The 21,497-nt window shown below is 50.0% G+C and overlaps 1 protein-coding gene across 2 annotated transcripts in view; it reads right to left on the minus strand.

Annotated features, from left to right (window-relative positions):
- EXOC6B (exocyst complex component 6B) overlaps positions 1–21,497 on the minus strand; it is a 218,729-nt gene that overhangs the window by 50,778 nt on the left and 146,454 nt on the right. For both annotated transcript variants that reach the window (XM_081876792.1, XM_081876793.1), the window contains one exon: positions 4,860–5,001. In XM_081876792.1, coding sequence (XP_081732918.1) covers positions 4,860–5,001 — 142 coding nt within the window. The remainder of the gene's footprint in view (positions 1–4,859; positions 5,002–21,497) is intronic.

Here is a 21,497-nt window from a genome sequence, read left to right on the forward strand (position 1 = left end):
ACAGCATGGCCCCCTCGAGCAGAACATGGACCGAGAATGGAGCTGGCCCTGGTACAAAGCCCTGGGGCAGCCGAGAGGGTTGGGAGATCTGTGTTCAGGCCAAAGAAGTGATGTCTCTGCGAGGCCTGCAAGCAGGGGCCACCCACCCCGGGCGGGTTACAGGGGGACTCTAACCTCTTTCCCAAAGCACCCTCCCAAAGGCAGCAGGACGGAGGAATAGGAACCGCTAAGCCTTGGACAAAGGAGAAGAACTAAAGAGAGCCCAAGACAGCTGAAGAGCTGGGGTGGGAGAGGGGAGAGAAGGAGAAAGACCCACATGGGTTGATTATATGCAATGGACGTTTTTTCCTTTCGTTGGCTGTACAACAGAAACAAGACATATACAGAGAGGTCCCTGTACTTTACACACTGAAAAGGGGGAAAATATACCCTCTGCAAATTCCCATTCTCCCGGAAGCACAGAGGGCAGCCTTAATCCATCTGGGATACTGCCACCTCCTGGGTGGGTTCATCTTCCAACTGCCCCCACCACAACTGGAAGAGCACGAGAACTCGCGCTCCCTCCCTCCCTCCCTCAACCTTATCAACGGGAACAAAGAGGTCAGTCACTTAGAAGAGCAAAGGACCATATGCCTTGCAAGCGCCCGCTAGACCCGGAAGAACCAGCCCAAGCCCATTCCGGGAGCCTTTCACCATTGCTCACTCCCTGGCCCTTCCCAGCCCATTTTTGGGGAGGACTTTCCAAAAGAGCACATGTACACACTGCCACACCTGCGTGTAAACTGTAAGACTTTTGTGCACACTCTTCCCACAAAACCCACATTTTTTCCAATGAACGTTTTCTCTGAGTTGTACGTTTTATATGCAGACAGAGGGCCTTCTCGGTAGTGGCACCCGCCCTGTGGAACGCCCTCCCTTCAGATGTGAAGGAAATAAGCAGCCATCTGTAATGGTTCTAGGGGTTGCTCGTGCGTAAGCCGGTGCAAACACCTGGCTGGGTTGCCTGAGTGAAACTTTTCTGTCCGGACAGCCACTCACCTGTGGCTGACTCAATCGCTGGCAGAATCCGTCAGTGGGCGTTTCTTAAACTTCTTCCAGCAAAGAAGTTCTTTGACGCCTAGTCTCCTCCTACTCTCCCTGCGCGGAAGCCTTTTGCGCAAGGAGGGCGTAGGCAGCGGAGGACCCTTACTCTCCCCACTGGTCCCCGGCAAGGAGTCAAGGGACCGACTCGCCGATTCCCCCATCTGCCCCCCTTCTCCACTGGTGCTACGCTGATTCCCTTCCCCAGAAGATGGGCTGCCTCTCCCCATCCCGGGATGCTCTCTGGAATCCCCCTGGAGCTTGCTCTCTCCTCTGGCATTGACGGCAGTTCCCTGACACTATCCTATCTTTAAAAGACATCTGAAGGCAGCCCTGCTTAGGGAAGTTTTTAATATTAATGCTATATTGTTTTTAACACTTGATGGGGAGCCGCTCAGAGTGGCTGGGGAAACTCAGCCAGATGGGCAGGGGGTGTGTGTGTGTGTGTGTGTGTGTGTGTGTGTGTATATATATATATATATATATTATTATTATTATTATTATTATTATTATACATTTGTTATTTTGTGTGTGTGCACTTTTGTGAACCAAAACTGCATTCTGAAAACCAAAAGGGTGCGTAGTCTGACTACTGCTTGCAGCTTGGAAAGCAACTAAGTTTGGGAATGTCCAGCTCTCTGTGCCTCTCTCTGCCTCCCTCCCTCACCCACCCAGTTGCGCCCTCCTGCCTGCCAGCTTCGGAGCAGAGGTGAGAGGCACCTCTGGCCAGCCATGGAAAAGGAAGGGGCCTGGCAGGCCCAGCCGCCCCGTCACCTCGCCTGACCTTCGAGAGCAACACTTGGACTCTGTGCGCCTTCCCCAAACTCCTGCCAAGATCTTTCCAAGCAGGGAGACTGCCTGCACTTTACTCAACAGCTGCAGGTAATCACTGGGAGGGGAAACGAAAGAGTTTGGAGCAGATCTGGAGGAGGAGGAGGAGGAGGAGGAGGAGGAGGAGGACATTGTTGCACAGAAGAAAGGGGCCATTATGGCAACGCCTTGGCTAGGCGGCTGCTCTTCAGGTTGGGAGGGATAGGGAGGCTCCCCTCCTTCCACGGCTACGTTCAGACAGGACACGGAAATTGCTCCGCAAATCCCCAAGGTAGGAATGCAGGAGGCTCTAGCCCCAGACAAGCCAGAGACAGGGCCTCCGAGAACACTCCAATCTGCGCTAATGTCTCCCCACAAAGTGCCGCAATTTATTCTGAATGGGCTTTTCATCCATGAAGGGGGCTCTCTGTTAGCACCTGCGGAGAGACGCCCAGGAAATGAAGAGCAGCGGCTGGGGAACTGGGCCTGACCAGTGGAGCTCTCTGCCTGTCTCCTTCTTACGGTCAAGACTTGAAGCAAGCTGTGCACTGGGGCTTTGCTTCCTCCTCCGTGGCTTATTTCCTCAGGGCTCCTCTCTCATCCACCCCAGCCTCCTTGCAAGCTCCCAGCTCCTCCAGGGCAAAACAAGCCTCCCTTCTTCTCCCTCTTTTCGTAATCAATATTCACTGAAAGTTTTCCACATAAGGTACAATAAAAATCACACTAATTCAATAAAGAAAAATGGGGGGGGGGGAGATGAGGAAAGGAAGAAAGGGAGGTGGAAATTGTTTTTCATTTGTTCCCCTTTCAGGGCACAAACCTTGATGGAATGAATGGGGACACTTCCCAGTATACTGGGCCCTAGATCACTCACCGCTCCCCATTTTTATTCTTCAACAAGTGTCTAATTTTGATGTCTAGCGCAGGGAAGTGAGTAGCAAAGGCTGGGCAAGTGCGAGATGAGCCACGGACCATGGAAAGTCCTTCCCGCTCATGGAAATCAGCAGCGACCCTCGGGAAGAGACTTATCAGTCATGCTGTCAGCAAAGATCACCAGGAAATGAAGGGGTTTTGCGGGCAGTGAGCCTGCAAAGCCTTTTGCCGGCATTTGCTTCTCTCAGAGAGTCCGAAACTGACAGGCAGGAAGGAGAGAGCCGGAGCCTCCTTCTCCTCAGCCCAGGGGGCATTTGGGGCCTGGAGGGAGAGGGTCAGCTACCCCGACCACGCAGGCTGGCACCCTCCAGGAACAGGTCAAGGCCTTAAATCCACTCATCTAGCTTGGCACTGCCTACCCACTGGCCGGGAGCAGCTCCCCAGGATCCAGGCAGGGATCTCCCCCAGCTCCAGCAGCTGTGGGTGCAACCTGGAGCCAAAGAAGCAAAGCAGCAAACATGTTAATAGCAGTCTACAGATTGCAGCTGCTTTACTGCTGATTTGTTAATTGTATGACTGATGCTGTACTTGCGATGTTCTGTTCCGTTCTGGTTATTTATTGTTTGTAAGCTGCTTCATTTGAAAGGAAAGTGGCGTAGAAACACCACTATCAATCCAATGGGCTGGGATTCCCCTGTTCCCTTTGCAGAACAGACTTCAGACTGACTGGTTCCACCACTTCTGCAGGCTGGAGACCTGGGATTTTGAATAGCAGGCTTCTTAGGTGCTGCTTGCATTTCACTGCAGGCGACTGAGACCCCACAGAAAAATACAAAACACAGCAATGACAAACCTAGAAAGCATCTGAAAAAGCAGAGACATCACCTTGCCGACAAAGGTCCATATAGTTCAAGCTCTGGTTTTCCCAGTAGTGATGTGTGGAAGTGAGAGCTGGACCATCAAGAAGGCTGATCGCCGAAGAATGGGTGCTTTTGAATTCTGGTGCTGGAGGAGACTCTTGAGAGTCCCATGGACTGCAAGAAGATCAAACCTCTCCACTCTGAAGGAAATCAGCCCTAAGTGCTTACTGGAAGGACAGATCCTGAAGCTGAGGCTCCAAGACTTGGGCCACCTCCTGAGAAGAGAAGACTCCCTGGAAAAGACCCTGATGTTGGGAAAGATGGAGGGCACAAGGAGAAGGGGACGACAGAGGACGAGATGGTGGGACAGTGTTCTCAAAGCTACCAGCATGAGTTTGACCAAACTGTGGGAGGCAGTGGAAGACAGGAGTGCCTGGTGTGCTCTGGTCCAGGGGGCCACAAAGAGGCGGACACGACTAAACGACTAAACAACAACAACACAAAACACAAAAAAAGGTTGTAAAGGGGAGAAAATCCCCGCTGAGATTAATGGAATTCTGTTGCAGCCAAGAGTGAGAACGGCCACCCGAGACAGGATGGGCCACCCCGACTGCAGGGGCAGATGGAAAAGCCCCGTCAGGGGCAAGAAAGGCTGGGAACCCACTCAAGTCAGCACATGGGAAAGAACAAGGGAACCTGGGAAGTGGCCTTATACAGAGTCAGACCATTGGTCCATCTTGCTGAGTGCTGTCATCACTGACTGGCAGCAGCAGGTCTCCAGGATTTGAGGCTGGAGCCTCCCAGCCCTGCCGGGAAATGCCTTTGGGGACTGAACCCAGGACATTCTGCTTGCAAGGCAGGCACTCTCCCACTGGGCCACGGGGAGCAGCAGCCTCAGAAGGACAAGGGAGAGGGCCGGGGCAGTCCCTGGGGTGAAGGGGCAGGCAGCAGTGCAGGGAAGGAATGGGGATGTTTTATTGTATTTTAAATACTTTGTTGGAAGCCACCCAGTGGCTGGGGAAACCCAGGCAGACGGGCGGGGTATAAATAATAAATTATTTATTATTATTATTATTATTATTATTATTATTATTATTATTATTATTATTATTATTTCCACATAGCATGGCCTGAGCCTGCCTTGGGCGCTCCTGTAGCAAAACCCAGCCCTCCTGTCCATCGCCTGGCACACGTCCCCCAGCCCCCCCCCCCCCCGGCACACGGAAGAAGCCTTACGTTCACACTCCGCCACGTCCAGGTTGAACTGCTGCAAGGCCCCCAGCGAGAGCTGCCGGACTTCGGCTTCCAAGAGCAGTTGGGTCAGCGAAGTGGCCAAGTGCTTGCAGGCAGACATGCAGGCCGTCTGAGCCACCTTGCCCTGGAAAGCAAAACGGGGAAGAACGTCAGAAGGGCTGCCGCAAGAGGGCGAGATCTCCAAACGGGGGGAAGGGGGAAGAGACAAGGAGGGCGCGCACAGAACCACACAAGCCTTTCCCAACCAGTTCTGGGAGAGACTCGTCAGGGGCATTAGCCCCGACCTGGCCTGGCCTTGATGACCTGCAATCGCTGGCAGCTTCAGCCAAGGCAGATTCAGTTCCTTGACACAAGGCAGGGTCAAAACAAGTTACAAAAAGTGTTTTCTCGCCAAGCCTGAGGACACAGGAAGGGTTTCTTTCCTGTCCTGCATAAAACCCTGGCATGATACAGAATAGGAAATGCTTTATCATACACATAAAATGATTGTGTAAACCAGCCCAGAGGGTGATGGGATCAAAGTGAGATTCCCAAACTGGGAATCAGTATGAGCTTGTATTGAATTGTATTAATTGACCAAACGATTCACTTTTTCCCTGCTTTATTTAAATGCTACTGTGTTTCTGATATTATCATTATTATAGCAATCACGATGTTTGCTGACTTTTCAATGCAAATGGTGTTAATAGGAGCCATCCTGAGAGCAACATTTGTTACTGGAAAAGCAGAATGCCAATATTAAATCAAAATCAACTTGCAAATTTCGTATCAATGTTTAAGGTTTCTCAGGCGTTCGGGTTTCATTGGAAAGGTCACCATGGTTTGTTCGGGTTTTTTCACTGCAGACTACATTTCCCATGATGCTGTTGCAGTTAACTCTTGTCAGGAAGGAACCTGTGCCCTGCAAATTCCATAACTACTTTTGGCTTTCATCAATGTAGCTTGCTATAGAAATGACACCTCCCATTCAAAGCAGGTAAGGGAGCCTAATAGTAAGCTTTAAGAAACATTTAAAATTGCTGAAAATTTAGAGAGAAACGGAGCAAAAGCATGGGAAGTCTGCTGCCTTTAAAAAAGAAAGAAAGAAAGAAAGAAAGAAAGAAAGAAAGAAAGAAAGAAAGAAAGAAAGAAAGATGGAATAGCTAGCACTTATGTTTGGCCCTGCAAGATTCACTGCTCCATTCCACTTCCAGGTACATTCTGGTAAGAGCTGCCACTGAAGCCTGGCAGCCCCCCAAGTTGACAGCAATATTTCGGCAGCTACCCACTTGCGAGTGTCTGAATTCTCCCTGCCCTATCCATCAATCCTCTAAGCCATGGGTAATTAATTAATTGTGAAGCCTGGGGGGAAATAACACGAAGGAAGAGGTACCGTAATTATCCCCTTAGAAACCCATGCAAAGAGAGACGCTGGAGGGGAAATACCCAAAGCAAGATGTGCAAAGCTGGCGAGGCTGCTCACTTTGGCTGCGTTTTCAAGAGCAGCAGATTACATGCATCCACAGCTAGAGTCTGAATGGGAAAAGATGCGCCCTGACCTCTACACACACACACCGCTGAGCAGGAGACAGGCTGCCACATTCCTGAGATGCGATGTCTTTTGGGAAAGGAAGAGCGCACAGCCTCGGTCCCTGCCTGGAAAGACCCTTGAGATTTCTCAGGCTCTGAAGCTGGAAGCAGCTCCCTGCGCTGGTCATCTCAACAGCTTTCCCTTCACTCTGCAAGGGAACAGCGCAAGAGGCCTTCACTTTCTTTATTATTAAATAAGAGAAACATCCCACTCCTCTGGGTGGACACTTCAGATCAGAGAAAGCCAGAGAAAGTTTTAATCAACGCATACTCTATTACTAGAGGGACGTGGGTGGTGCTGTGGATTAAACCACAGAGCCTAGGACTTGCCGATCAGAAGGTTGGCGGTTCGAATCCCCGCAACAGGGTGAGCTCCCGTTGCTGGGTCCCTGCTCCTGCCCACCTAGCAGTTCAAAAGCACGTCAAAGTGCAAGTAGATAAATAGGTACCACTCAGACAGGAAGGTAAACGGTGTTTCCGTGCGCTGCTCTGGTTCGCCAGAAGCGGCTTAGTCATGCTGGCCACATGACCCGGAAGCTGTACACAGGCTCCCTGGGCCACTAAAGCGAGATGAGCGCTGCAATCCCAGAGTCGGTCACGACTGGACCTAACGATCAGGGGTCCCTTTACCTTTTTACTCTATTACTGCATCATATGCTATATTTTGGCCTTGGGACTCTTTTAAATAACAAGCATTCAGTGGAAACAACAACAACAACAAAAGTAAGTAGTAGGCATCTCAATGAGTTTAAAAAACAAGCAGAAGACATTTATCTGCCCCTGTTGGACACACCAGGAGGATGAAAACGGTGTCTCTCACCCTTTCAACCTCTGTTTTTCAGTGGTGGAAGCTCCAGCCCCCCCGTCCCCAATGCAACCTTCCAAAGAAGTTACAGATAGGTAGCCGTGTTGGTCTGCCATAGTCAAAACAAAATTAAAAAATTCCTTCCAGTAGCACCTTAAAGACCAACTAAGTTAGTTCTAGGTATGAGCTTTCGTGTGCATGCACACTTCTTCAGATACACTGAAACAGAAGTCACCAGCCCCTTCTATATAGTGAGAAGGTGGGGAGGGGTATTACTCAGGAGGGTGGTGGGATTGGGTGATTGGCAGATAGCTGTGATGAGCCTGTTGACGACTCTTAACGACTGCAATAGGTCTTACAGGAAAAAGCAAGGGGTGAGAAGGTGAAAAATTGTTATCATCTGGACACATGGTCAACAGACCCTGGACACCTTCCACCAGAAATTCAATGATTTTCACCCCACAATCAACCTAACAATGAATCAATCTATGCAAGAAATACATTTTTTGGACACTACTATAAAAATACAGGATGGGCACATAGACACCACCTTATACCGTAAACCAACTGACCGACAAACATATCTACATGCCTCTAGCTACCATCCCAAACATACCAAACAGTCCATTGTATATAGCCAGGCACTACGTTACAGCCGCATCTGTTCCAATTCTACAGACAGAGACTCTCACCTAAGAGATCTACAGCAAACCTTTTTAGAACTAAAATACCCAGCAGATGAAGTTAGACAACAGATCAACAGAGCCAGACTGATACCCAGAGAGAACTTGCTGCAAGACAGACCCCCAAAAGAAAATAACAGAACACCTCTAGTCATCACATACAGCTCCCAAGTTAAAACAGTACAACGCATCATCAGAGATCTACAACCTCTCCTGGACAATGACAGTTCTCTTTCTCAAGCTCTGGGAGGAAGACCTTTCATTGCCTACAGACAGCCACCCAATCTTAAACAACTCCTAACCCACAATAATACTACAACCAGACTTAACACGGACACTGGCACCAGAGCCTGCAATAAACCCAGATGCCAACTTTGCTGCCACATACACCCGGACAACACCATTACTGGCCCCAACAACATCACACATATCATCTCGGGACTATTTAATTGCTCATCGTCTAACATTGTGTATGCCATCAAATGCCAACAGTGTCCTTCAGCTCTCTATATTGGACAAACAGGCCAAACCTTACGCCAAAGAATAAACGGACATAAATCTGACATCAGGAATCACAAGACAGAGAAACCAGTAGGAGAACACTTCAATCTCCCAGGACATTCTATACAAGATCTCAAAGTAGCTGTTCTATTACAAAGGAATTTCAGAAATAGACTGGAAAGAGAAGTTGCTGAATTGCAACTTATTACCAAACTTAAAACCATGGAGAAACCTGGTCTGAACAAAGACATTGGATTCTTATCTCATTATACATGACAAAGCCATTTTTCACCTTCTCACCCCTTGCTTTTTCCTGTAAGACCTATTGCAGTCGTTAAGAGTCGTCAACAGGCTCATCACAGCTATCGGCCAATCACCCATTCCCACCACCCTTCTGAGTAATACCCCTCCCCACCTTCTCACTATATAGAAGGGTCTGGTGACTTCTGTTTCAGTGTATCTGAAGAAGTGTGCATGCACACGAAAGCTCATACCAAGAACTGACTTAGTTGGTCTTTAAGGTGCTACTGGAAGGAATTTTTTTATTTTGTTTTTTCTTCCAAAGAAGGTGATGGAAGTTGCTGCTTAGCCTGGGTTAAGGAACCCAAGGCTCCAGAGGTACCTGGCAGCAAGGTGCCGGAGAGATCCATCAACTGGAACGGCTGCTTGCTGTTTCCTGAAACATTAGAAATAACCCTCAAATGAAGGGGACGCAGACAAGAGCAGGAGCTGATTTGTGCCCACTGTGAAGCTGGCTTGTCCACATCAGATAAGCAGGCTGCAAAATACACACAGCCTGGTGCATTTACAACCCCTGAGATGGTTATCCTTGAAAGAAGCAGGCACTTCCGGCATGTGATGGGCAAGGCTTGGAGGCCACAATATGGCAGCTAGCCCCTCAAAAGGGCCACAAAACTCTTCTGATCTTGTTGCTACAGAATGCCAGAATCCAACGCTTTGAAGTTTATTCTTAATGCTAATGACGCCTTGCGGGAAGAGAACAACCACCTTTAATTATCCTTGCTACTTTCGACGGCGTTTTGGAGGAACACCCCTTCCCCCACCTCTTTGCCAGGTAAAATGAAGAGTTTATTCTGAAGACGCATAATAGCATCTCATCCGAGAAAGCCCGAGAACGGTATGAAGCGAGTTGTTTGGAAAGCAAAAAAGGAAAACGACTCTTTATTCTCTTTCAGCGAAAGGAGACTGTACGTGAACCGAGTAATCCCAAAAGTCCCCTGCCGTTCCAATTCAGAACAGGACCGGACAGGCTTGGAGATCAACATGGGAAAAGAAAGCTTTTGGGGGAGGGCAGGAGCTCCATGTCAGACCCAGGCCAATAAGAGGCATGCTAAGAGGGAAGGTTGTGGGGCGGTTGGACTCCAATTCTCCCCAAATGGCCCCTACTAGGTGAGGCTGGAGGGAGCGGAGTCCAATCTGGAGGCCACCACAATGGCCCCCCCTGACTTCTTATGAGCTTTGGGATCTTTGGAGGGGGAGAGGAATCTAGTGACCCCGCAACTCATCTCAGCCACCCCGGCTTATTCTCTCCTGTGCTTGAAATCTGTTCACAGACTCCGTTTTCCTTATCAAACGCTTTCTCCCGGACCACAACACTTAACGAATCACAGAAGTATGGATTTTGGAGGGACCCCAAGGGTCATCCAGTCCACCCCTGCAAAACAGGAGCTGACGCTAAATAACTCTTGACTAGGAGCAATACTTTTTTTGCTGTGTACGGAGGCAGGAGTCTGGCAGAAGGGAGGACAGTGCTTCTGGAGACAAGAAAGGGGGATGGCACGGAGACTGTAGAAGAGCTAAGGAACGGGCAGCCTTCACGGTTAACAGAGGAAAAGCTGGTGGAGAAAATGGCAGGGGCCCCCCCGAAACCCTGTTTTCTGGTAGCGTATCTGAAGAAGTGCATCAAAAGATGATGTTTTACAACAAATTACAGAAGCCACCAGGTTACTGGGGCTTGATGGAATTGGTCCAAGAGCGTTAAAAAAAATCTCCCATGTGAATCTGACAGACTATTAGCTTAAATCAGCCTCATTAGCATAAGCCTCATTAGCAGAGGAATGGAAGGTAGCTGGCATGGGCATCATTGGAACAATAATACATATATATTTGGAAGAATCTGGGTTAGAGTGGGGGTCAGGAAATTCCAATCTTATCACCCTACATTCTTAAAGGCTAGACTTGTCAAACTGATTGGCAGGACAGGCAAATGAAAGGTCTTCACAAAGCGTGCAGTAAATTCACGGAATCTGCTGCCACAGGACGTGGAGGCGGTTGCTGTAATCCATGGAGGAGAAGGCTCTGAACAGCTACAGTGGGTATGGTCGACATTAACAACCTCCAGGTTCAGAGGCTGCATCTTATCCACCCCAACTCCTGCCCAAGTCCCTACGGGAGAGGGTTGTGCCCACCCGCAGGGACATAGCTGGATACGGAAATACCCCAGGACTGTCCCTGCCCTCACAGGAAGTCAGCCAGGGGAGTCTTTCGTTGTCCCCTTATGCATCTCAATGGCTGTGCAACCGGTGCCTTGAAAGAGGCAGCACATTTCTTCTGACGCTGAGAAGGAGGTGGGGAGACGTTGACAGAAGGATGACATACCCGCCCCAGTTGTGGTTTCTGGCACCCTGAGCACAAATCACTGTGAAAAATCAGGCTGGTGGGCCAGCATTTCTTGCTGTGCGTGGAGTGTTTTATGAGCTTCTGCGTTTGGGACCTTGCTTAGCTTTCTGGCAGGATCCACAGCCGGCCAAATGTTCCACCATGTCTCTGCTTTCTATGCTTTGCAAACATCCACGTGGGCCTATTACTCACCTCGAAGCTTTGGAAGCACAGCGCCCTTGGGCTCAGCACGCGCGGGGGGGGGGGAGGGAGGAAGACCCACGAAGAAGAGGCACCACCTCATCCATCACTCAGGCCCTTATTCCAGCAGGCTCCGTTCCTCGAAGCGCTGCTACATTCCATTTCTTGCAGGCAAAGAGAAGCGAGAAGGGCAAAGCTATTTCACAGAGTGACAGGATAACATTCCTGGCCAACTGCTCTTGGCCTGCGCCAGCGCTCCTGTACCAACTCCCATTTCCAGGGCCAGAATAAGGAGGGCAGGCAGCAAGCGGCCTGTCCGAGGAGGAACACAGGAGACTGAGCTGTGCAGTCGAGGGTCAGGCATGGTCAGGGGGGGCCACTGTGAAGCCCCAGGGGTGAACGATCCAAGCAGAAGCCGTGGCTCAAACTTGAAGCAACAGTTTTCCTTCTTCATTCACAATCCTACTTTTCATTCTCCATTGACAACTGAGTCACTCACTGCCTTTGTGGGGACTCATAGAATCACGGAATTGCCAAGTTGGAAGGGACCCAAAGGGTCATCCAGTCCAACCCCCTGCAATGCAGAAATCATAGCTAAGGACTCCCTCCTGAGACCACCAGGGACTGGACAGTGTTTCATTTCTCCCGACATCCAGCTCACTTGCATGGCTGGAAAGTCACTCCAAGCGGGTGGTTCCCAAACTTTTTTTCAAGCCATTGCAACCTTGGTTCCATAAATTCACCCCCTAACCTACCCTTTAGAAAGCAAACAGCAGTTTGCACAGCCCACTAAGGAAGACAATAACACAAGAAATTCAAAACAGTCACAATTAATTGCACATTTGTTCAAAATCCAATTAAAACTATTTGATTAATTCAACAAAAATGATAAACTTGATCCAGTGACAGCAGCTTTTCAAAGTCTGATTGCCATTGACACCTCCAGTGCCCCCCAAAGGAATCCCACTGCCCTCCCCAGAGGGAGGTACCCCCCCACTTTGGGAACCAAAGGCAAACCTTGCTCCCCTGCTCGGCAGGGCAGGCGCCTTTCCAGTCAATAAGCCTTCTGAAGCTCAAGAACCGCTCATCATTTCACAAGGCATCGGCCGCCCAAAAAACAAACATGGCGCACTCTGAAACCTTGCCTTGGCCAACGTGCCCAAGGATGGCCGCGGCAACTGGAAGAGCAAAACCCCTGTATTCAAGGAAGCTCCCTGGAAAACCTTCAGGCTACATCAACTGTTTATCCAAGATTTTTGAAAACACAGAAAACCTAACTAGGTGGAGCAGGGTGAAAAATGGCAGCAAGGGCTTATGAGATGGTGCACTGCCAACACCTTGGAGTCTGCGGACGGCGTTCTCTGGCTTCAGCCTGGTTCAGTGCCAAATAAAGCCAGACACCTCGGTGGCACCGGACTTTGCTGGGAAAACGAGACAAGTGTTTAATAGAGGAAGCTGAATGATGGTGAATTTTCAGGCACTTTGCCCACCTAGTCTAACAATTTCCCACTCTGAGTGGCAGTGGTCTCCTGATGCTACCTCCCCCCCCCTTTTTAACTGGGGGTGCTGCCAGGGATTGAACCAGGGGCATCTGCATCTGCAACTGACCTAGGACCTCTCTGAAGGTGACCTCTCACCTGCCAATGACCAGGTGCCTTTTACTAGGGTGACCCCAGGAAGTCCTTTGCAGCTGCCGCTCCTCTTTTGCATGGCCCATTTATTCAAGGGGTCCAGGAGCCACAACCCTTGAAAGTGCATCTCCTAACTGCCGCTGCCTGCAGCCAAGTAGTGATTGCTCTTGTGCTTGAATCCTGTTTGCGGATTTTCCAGGAGAGGCACCTGGCCGGCCACTGTGAGAACAGGATGTTAGACCAGACGGGTCACTGGCCAGGCTCTTATTAGGTTCCTACCTCTCCTCCACAGAACTCTGGATTCCCAGGTTGTCTCCCATCTGGGCACTGACCGGATGCGGAAGGGCTCAGCTTCAGAGAGGCTGCTGCTTTAGAAATCTGGTGCTGTGCATGATATAGCCACTGGCCACAGGAGGGTGAAAAGGGATGGCGAGACTGGCAAGCCCAGCATGCCTGGAGGTGGGCAGGGCAAACACAGAGGCCAGGAAGGCAGAGATTACTCTCTTCTGAGGCCAAAGTCAAGCAAGGCTGCTTGGACGGCTGCAGAGCACGTGCTCTGGGAGGACTCCCATCTGCTTCGGAAAACTAGGCATGAAATCACCTAATTCCATTTGTGTTTCAGACCCTGGGCAATGGAGCGAGCCCTCGGGGTCCCAGAGGAGAAGTAATCACCTCCACAAAGAAGGCCAGAGCTGAAAGCCCTGAAAGCCGGCCATCCCCGCAACACGGTTTTTGGGTGGTGACAAGAAAACACACTCAAATCAAGGAAATGTGTTAACAATTAGAGGATTAGGGGCAGAGCTGAAAGGCTGCCTTGTTAATTAGGGAACCTTGCTATCAAAGGCCTCATTAGGAGCTACTGAAACTCAAAGGCTGTTAAAACAAACATCCATTAATTCCAGTCCACAATCAGGGTCACGTTGGCTGCTACCTACCTCACTGCAAAAGGGAGGGAAGGAGGGAGGGAGCCGAGAACCTCCAGGAAACCACATCTGGCTGTTCTGCAAGGAGAGAGCAGGACTCCTTGCAGACATGTAGCAAGAGGGGTGGAGCCTGGGCTGGGGGGGGGCACTCCTGCAACATGGGGAAGCTGCAGGCTGGGCCACTCAAGGAAAAGTAGCCCATGGATCTGTGCTGGTTAGCAGGTAAGAAGGAGCAGGGCTGAGGGAGGTCCAAAACACTGGGGGGGGGCACCAGGTTGGGAAAGGCTGGAGCAGGTTCCCAAGAGTGCCCCCTCCTCCCACCATAAGCACTCCAAGTGGAGATAACATGGCCTCCTTATTCTGCAGCTAGGGGGAATAGGCAACAAAACTGCAAGTAACGCGGTTCAAATAGTAAGTTTAAGGTGATGGATGTTGGGGAAAACATACCATGAACTCGTTTAAGGGATCTAAACTAACAGGTTGCTAATCGCGAAAGAACTTGTGCTCATGCTAAATGGCAAGGAAGAAAAACGTGTTCTGTCTTGGGGATTCCTAGGAAAGTGATTCAAAACAAAGAGACCAGCTATCATAGCATTGCTAAGCTGTGGAGGTCCTGCACGTGTTGCTGGACTGCAAATCTCATCATTCATTGATCACAGAATCATGGAATTGTAGAGTTGGAAGGGACCACAGCGGTCATCCACTCCAACCCCCTGAAATGCAGGAATCCCTCGATGACCCTCGATTACGTGACATGCTTCCTGGGGCTGATAGGATCTGGAGCCCACCAACATCTACAGGGCTCCCACAAGTTAAGTCACTCCTGGTACAGGTGGAGAAGAAAAACATTAGTGGTTTTGAAAATATGAATGGAGAAGAAAGAGCGAAGAAAGGTTTGTTTGTTCCCTACTTCTCTCCTTCGGGAACTCAGGATCCCCCCGTGCAGCTGACTGGTGCTAGGTTCAGGGCAGACAGAGTTTGGAATTAATATATGGAATTCTCTGCCACAAGATGTCTTGCTGGCCAGGGGCTTTGTTACACATCCATGGAGAAAACACTTTCCCCAAGGAGCACCTACTAAGGTGTTGAATGGAACCTCAGAAGGTCGGCAGTTCGAATCCCCACAACGAGGTGAGCTCCCGTTGTTCGGTCCCAGCTCCTGCCCACCTAGCAATTCGAAAGCATGTCAAAGTACAAGTAGATAAATAGGTACCACTCCGGCGGGAAGGTAAACGGTGTTTCCGTGTGCTGCTCTGGTTCGCGAGAAGCAGCTTAGTCATGCTGGCCACATGACCCGGAAAAAACTGTCTGCGGACAAACGCCAGCTCCCTCAGCTTACAGAGCGAGATGAGCACCACAACCCCAGAGTTGTCTGCGACTGGACCTAATGGTCAGGGGTACCTTTACCTTTACATGGCTTTTAAAGGCCCCCTGGCACAGCATCATGTCCCGGGTTCTTGGGGTTGGTGGGGGCTCTTATTCCAGTGTCCAAATGCTGGCCATGGCAGAACCTTAAGCCCCTCAAAAAGGGCAGGAAATTTGCCCAGCTACCCCAATGCCCAGCACAGTAGTCATTCCTGAATTTTCCCTTCCATGGAGGTCGCATCCACTTAGGCTAGAAGGCAGCTGACCTTTGCAGGTTATTTTAATTGAATTTGCCCCCCAATTTTTGTTTACATTGTGACGGGGGTGGGAAGGAAAAAGATTAGCTGCTTTTTGAGCAAGAGCTGGTGTCTCCTTGCACTAGACGTGGCAAGCGTAGGATTTGAAAGAAGCGAGTGACTTCACAAAGTCAACTGGAAATTAATAGGTTCTTTTCGATTGGAGACTGTGCCCAACTCGGCATTTGATCTGGGTCCATGGGAAACAATCGCAAGTGGCCAATGCTGAGGCCAGTGTGTGGAAAAGACTTGGACACAGGAGGAGACGGACGGCAGGCGCTAAACTATACAGACAGAGTTTACTTGGGTTTGGAATTCACTAAGAGAAAGAGGATGACATTTTCAGCCAGTAAATTGGAGTCCTTGTTTACACAGCACAAGGCTCACCACAAGGGAGTCACTGCGGTCAGAAACAGAAGCTGCCATTTTGCTGGGACCTCCGCAGCCCCCAGTCGGGAGCGGATTCTGCGTAAGACCCACTGTGTGCAGGAGGAGGAGATCCCAATGGATTGGGCCTCTTATTGGATCCATGCTTAGAACAGGGCACTTTTCCAATTCCCACATGTGCAACTGAGTGAAGACAATTATTCTCTCTCCCTCTGCAAGAGCCACATCACCTTCTCTGCCCAAAAATGCCCCATGAGAAGCAAGTTACAAGACTCTCTTGTTAACACACCTCCATTCCAAAGCCCCACAGCACTCAGCACCCAACACAATACAGGCACATGGGTGGTGTTGGCTACACATGCATTCTGAAGGGCAGAATCTTCACAGTTCAAGGTGCATCGCTGCCACTGTGGGTTCATCAAGTCTGCATTTTTAAAAATTCTCTGTACCCTTAAGTCCAAAAAGGAGAGGAACCTCCTGGGTGTCCCTGGGGCTGGTCCCTGGAAGGTAAGAACTGCTTGACAGTGAAACAGACTCCCTTAGGTGGTGGACTCTTCTTCCCTGGAGATTTTAAAGCAGAAGTTGGGTGGCTATCTCCCAGGATTCTTCAGCTGGGATTCCTGCATTGCAGGGGGTTGGACTGGATGACCCTCGGGGTCCCTTCCAGCTCTGCAATTCTATGATTCTATAAAACAGCCACAACTGTCCCCAAAATACCTGCTGTCACCTGATACCTTGTGGCTGATCACTCCATGACCCAACATCTCTCCCTCTGAAGGAGATTCCTCCCTGCAGAAACCATCACACCAGGAAATCCATTCTGCACAAACCACAGGCAGGAATAAGCCTTTCAGAATGGGAGCACTGGCCCTTTGGAACTGCCTCCTGCTGCACACCAGACAGGCACCATCTTTCCAACACCGACTGAAGACCCGCCTTTTAAGTGGAGATTTTTATTCCAGACTGCATCTGCGCTGGATTGAAAATTGTTGCTATATTGTCTCTGTTGTTGATGTTTGTATTGCTAAATCACTTTGGGGAAATGACTCAAAAACGTAGCATGGAAAGAATTAAGAGTAGCTGTAACTACAATGGAGATACAGCAATTAGTAGCGTTATAGCAGTAGAAAGGAAATTCTGACTGAACACTGGGAAGAATTTTCTGAGAGCAAGAGCTGTTTGACAGTGGAGCAGTCTCCTTTGGGAGGTGATGGACTCTCCTTCCTTGGAGGTTTTTAAGCCAAGGTGGGATGGTCATCTGTGATGGAGCTTCAGCTGAGATTCCTGCACTGAAGGGGTTTGGACTCAATGACTCTTGGGCTCCCTTCCAGCTCTACAATTCCATGCTTCATATTGCCAGGGGGACATGCGCCACCCTGAGTGCCTTCAGAGAGGGGGCAGGGTACAAATAAACAGTAAATAAACCAGATAGCCAAGTGCTAGTATCTCTAATGGCTATTTAAATGGCAGAAACGCCCAACCCTGCCACCCCATACCAAGGAGGGGGCTCTTCCACACACCACAACATCTGCTGTCATGAATCTGGTGCCAATGTGGTGCCCCGGGGCATGTCCGCCGGATTGGGAGGCCAAGACTCAGCTCAGCTTTCAACAGTGGGTGGCCTGGGCCAAATCCTGACTCCAGCTCAGTGATGTCCCTATTACATGGGCTTCTTTGTGCTAAAAGAGAGATTGCCCACATCTTTCGTGGAGAGGCTTCAAGCATAAAACAGAGAACAGCAGGCCAGGCACTGTTTGCTTTGTCTAAGATGATGGTGAAATTTATATATCCTGCTTCCATCTGACCGGGTTGCCCCAGCCACTCTCACAACAAAATATTAAGAAGCACAATACAACATCAACCATTAATAACTTCTCAGAGGCACAGCACAGCTACGTGAGAGAAACCCAAGCAGAGGCCTTTTGTCTAGCCAGGGCAAAGGTGGGCAACGCCCTGGTCTGCCAGAGATCCCAGCCGCAGCCTCACGGCTACTCTTGAAGCATGACTCAGGAGAGTATAAATATGTGGTTAGGCACGGACTCTCCTCAGCCGAGCCAAGGGCAACTTTTCTGCCAGGCGGATGCCAAAAATGCTGCTCAGGCAAACATGCCGCGCTTGGCTCCTGGAGGCATGTGGCCAGAAGAGCAATCTAGCAACAGCCGACAAAGTCACCTAGAAGAGGGACTGGCTGGGGGAAGCAGGTGCCTTAGACCAAATCTAAGGGCTCTCCAGGGTCATTTGGGCAGGAAAGGGTCTCCCTCATCCCTACCTGGGGAAGCTGCCAGGTGCCAAACCTGGGCTGCTGTGCCCACAGAGCAACAGCCCTCAGGGTGAAGGAGTCGGACCCAGTTGCAACCCTCAAGCAATTAATCAGCAAGGTTAAGCCACTGGAAACCTTTCAGTTGATCCAACGTTACTTGTTTCTTAATGCGTATAGAAACCCTGGTGAGGGCAACAATATTTTTAATTTTTCTTTAAAAGAATCCTTATCAAAGCCACCTATGGCAGTCACCATCTTAGGAGAGCTAGTCTCTGTCCTCTTTCATCACTCTCACAGGAGAGGAAATGCAGGCTCCAACTCAAAACAGAGGAAGAATGCTTTCTTCTGATGGAGCTTTGATCAGCTGATTAAAACTCATATAATTCCTCAGCTAAGATTTCTAGGTAGGCCTAAGAACAACTTGTCTTTGCCAGGAACCCTTCACGAGAGCAAAATGCTTAGTTTAGGCCGAATGTTCCGCAGCAGCCTCAAGCACAAGAAGGCGAACTGAACCCCATTCCTGTTCTGCCCCCCAACTCCATCCGTGTCTTGCTGCAGGAGGGCCATTCCACAGGCCAGGTCCGTGACCATTTAGACCATTGAAAAAGTCATGGCATGTTCATTCTGACACATGCAGCTCGGAGGACTAACTGCAAGATAGAGCCTCTGCCTTTAACTAGGAATAAACGCAGTTTGCTGAGGCTGTGTTTTTCAGAAGGGTTGAGGCAGCCCAGTGCAGAACTGTCCGTGTGTCAATTAATGACTTCCTTACCTTGTGAAAAACAGGTTTGTGGCCTTTTCTTTACAAGCCTTTTAAAGGTATTCACGAGTCTGCCTGGTCCTCATTTCGAGGATCCTACTAAGCCTTTGGCTTCTGTTCGGCTTGTAGCAGGAGAGCCACAGGTCAAACATGTGCTGCGCCGAAACCAAGCATTTCCGTTTGTCTGCTTTAAATTTGCTGCCTCTCATTCCTGATGAATGTCCCACGCTCACCCTTTGTGCTCGGAGAAGGGGATGAGCCCACGGACCGGCTGCTATTTCGCGTCCCATCGCTGGATCCTGCCTGGAAAAGCCTCAGAGCTTCTCCAGAAAGAGAAACAGTTTCTGCAGAGAAGATGAAGCCCCTGAATTGGGGAAACGCAGCCCAATTTATCTATTCCCATCATGGAATCTGCATTCCAGATTAAGATGGGAGCATCTCTCCAACGAACTTGAAGCAATATCGGATACCCAATTTTAAAATGAGTTTTTAGCAACACATTTTGGGGGACTGTAGCAGGGGATTAGAACATAAGAAGAGCCTTTGGATCGGGCCCAAGGCCCGTCTAGTTCAGCATCCTGTTCTCACAGCGAGCAACCAGATGCCCCAACGGGAAGCCTGCAAGCAGGTCCTGAGTTCAAGAGCAACTCTCCCCTCCTGTGGCTTCCTCCCTTGGAGGTGGTGGGCGCTGCTTCCTTGGAGGCATTTAAGCAGAGGTTGGATGGCCACCTGTCAGGGATGATTTAGCTGAGATTCCTGCCTTGCAGGGGGCTGGACTATATGGCCCCTGGGGGTCCCCTTTCATCTCTGCCATTCTATGGTTCTATGCTGCCTCCAGCTGAGGATCTTCTACCTCTGGGCTTCCTGCATCCCAAAAGGAGTTGGGCTGCAACTTTGAGTTGCTTGGGTGACGCTGTGATGCCACAGTGCAAAGAAGTCTATTCAAGGGGTAGACCTGAAAACTGAAGGCAAATTTCCTTGTGGGCAAGACTTGTATTTCACCAAACTTTTTACAAAGCTTCTGTAAAAAGCTGGCTGTCCCCTATGAACTTGGAAAGAGGAAAACCTCCCAGGGTGCAAGTGTGCGGTGACGAGGGCAGGCGATGCACTCCGAAGACCGACGTCAAGCGCCACCCAGGGAGAACCCAGGCTCCCTGGTCCCTGGCCGGCACAGCATGACAACACCTTCTCGGGCAGCTCTTGTGTGGCTTTTCCTTTCTCCGGGACTTGTTTTCGAAACAACATTCTTTCCGTTGGGCAGATTTTCCATGAAATACAAAGCAGCTGCCATCTTGGTAGGAGGAGGCTGATTCAACACAGATAGCGATCTCTCTCTCACACACAGACACACACACACACTCAGTGGCCTGGAACTTCCGTTCTATTAGTTGCCTCTTCCCGACACGCCGTGTTGTCTACAGAGGCCAGAGAGTTGCAGCTGGTTCCCCTGCCCATGCACGGGGCATGCGCAAGCAGCACAAAGGATGTGCACACGTGTGTGCAGTCGCAGGAGATCCCAACCAGACACGGTTGGCAGATGCTTTCCTACATGGAAACCCTCTCCGCACAAGATGTCCATCCTTCCTGAAGCAGCTGTACAAGATTTGCTGCTTGGCTCTGAAATGAGACGACCCTGTGAGCCTTGAGCTTGGCGCTGCATCGTGCAACAACCTGGGTGAAGCAAGACAGAGTGAAGGCACAGTGGTCTATGCGGAAGGAGTCGGATAGCCGGCCTGGTTCAAACTGAATGTCTCCTGCCCGTGGACTGTCTCACCAGAGTGGTGCATGCTCTAGTTATCTCCCACTTGGACTACTGCAATGCACTCTACGTGGGGCTACCTTTGAAGGTGACCCGCAAACTGCAATTAACCCAGAATGCGGCAGCCAGACTGGTGACTGGGAGCGGCCGCCGGGACCACATAATACCAGTCTTGAAATACCTACATTGACTCCCAGTTCGTTTCTGACCACAATTCAAAGTGTTGGTGCTGACCTTTATAGCCCTAAACAGCCTCGTTCCAGTATACTTGAAGGAGCATCTGCACCCCCATTGTTCAGCCCAGACACTGAGGTCCAGCTCTGAGGGCCTTCTGGCGGTTCCCTCCCTGTGAGAAGTGAGGTGGAACGCCCTCCCATCAGATGTCAAGGAAATAAACAACTATCTGACTTTTATAAGACACCTGAAGGCAGCCCTGTTTAGGGAAATTTTTAATGACTGATGTTTTAATGTATTTTAAATATTTTGTTGGAAGCCACCCAGAGTGGCTGGGGAAACCCAGCCAGATGGGCAGGGTATTTATTATTATTATTATTAATAATAATAATAATCCTCCAAGTCACAGTAAAGATCCCTGCTTCAAGCAACAGTGTCAGACTAGTTCTTGGGTTCAAATCCCCCCTTGGCTATAAAGCTCACTGGGTGTGACCTTGGGGCCAGCCGCTGCCTCTCAGCCTAACCTACCTCACAGGGTTGTTGTGGGGTTTAAATGAGGAGGGGAGAGAACCACGTATGCCACCGTGAGCTTCTTGGAGGAAAACGTGGAATGTAAATGCAACTAATAATAATAATCCTCAACTTACAGCCGATGGGCGTGCACGCACACACACAAGCAGCCTGGTG

This window comes from Podarcis erhardii (assembly GCF_964252035.2).
Source record: "Podarcis erhardii genome assembly, chromosome: 9".
Taxonomy (NCBI): Eukaryota; Metazoa; Chordata; class Lepidosauria; order Squamata; family Lacertidae; genus Podarcis; species Podarcis erhardii.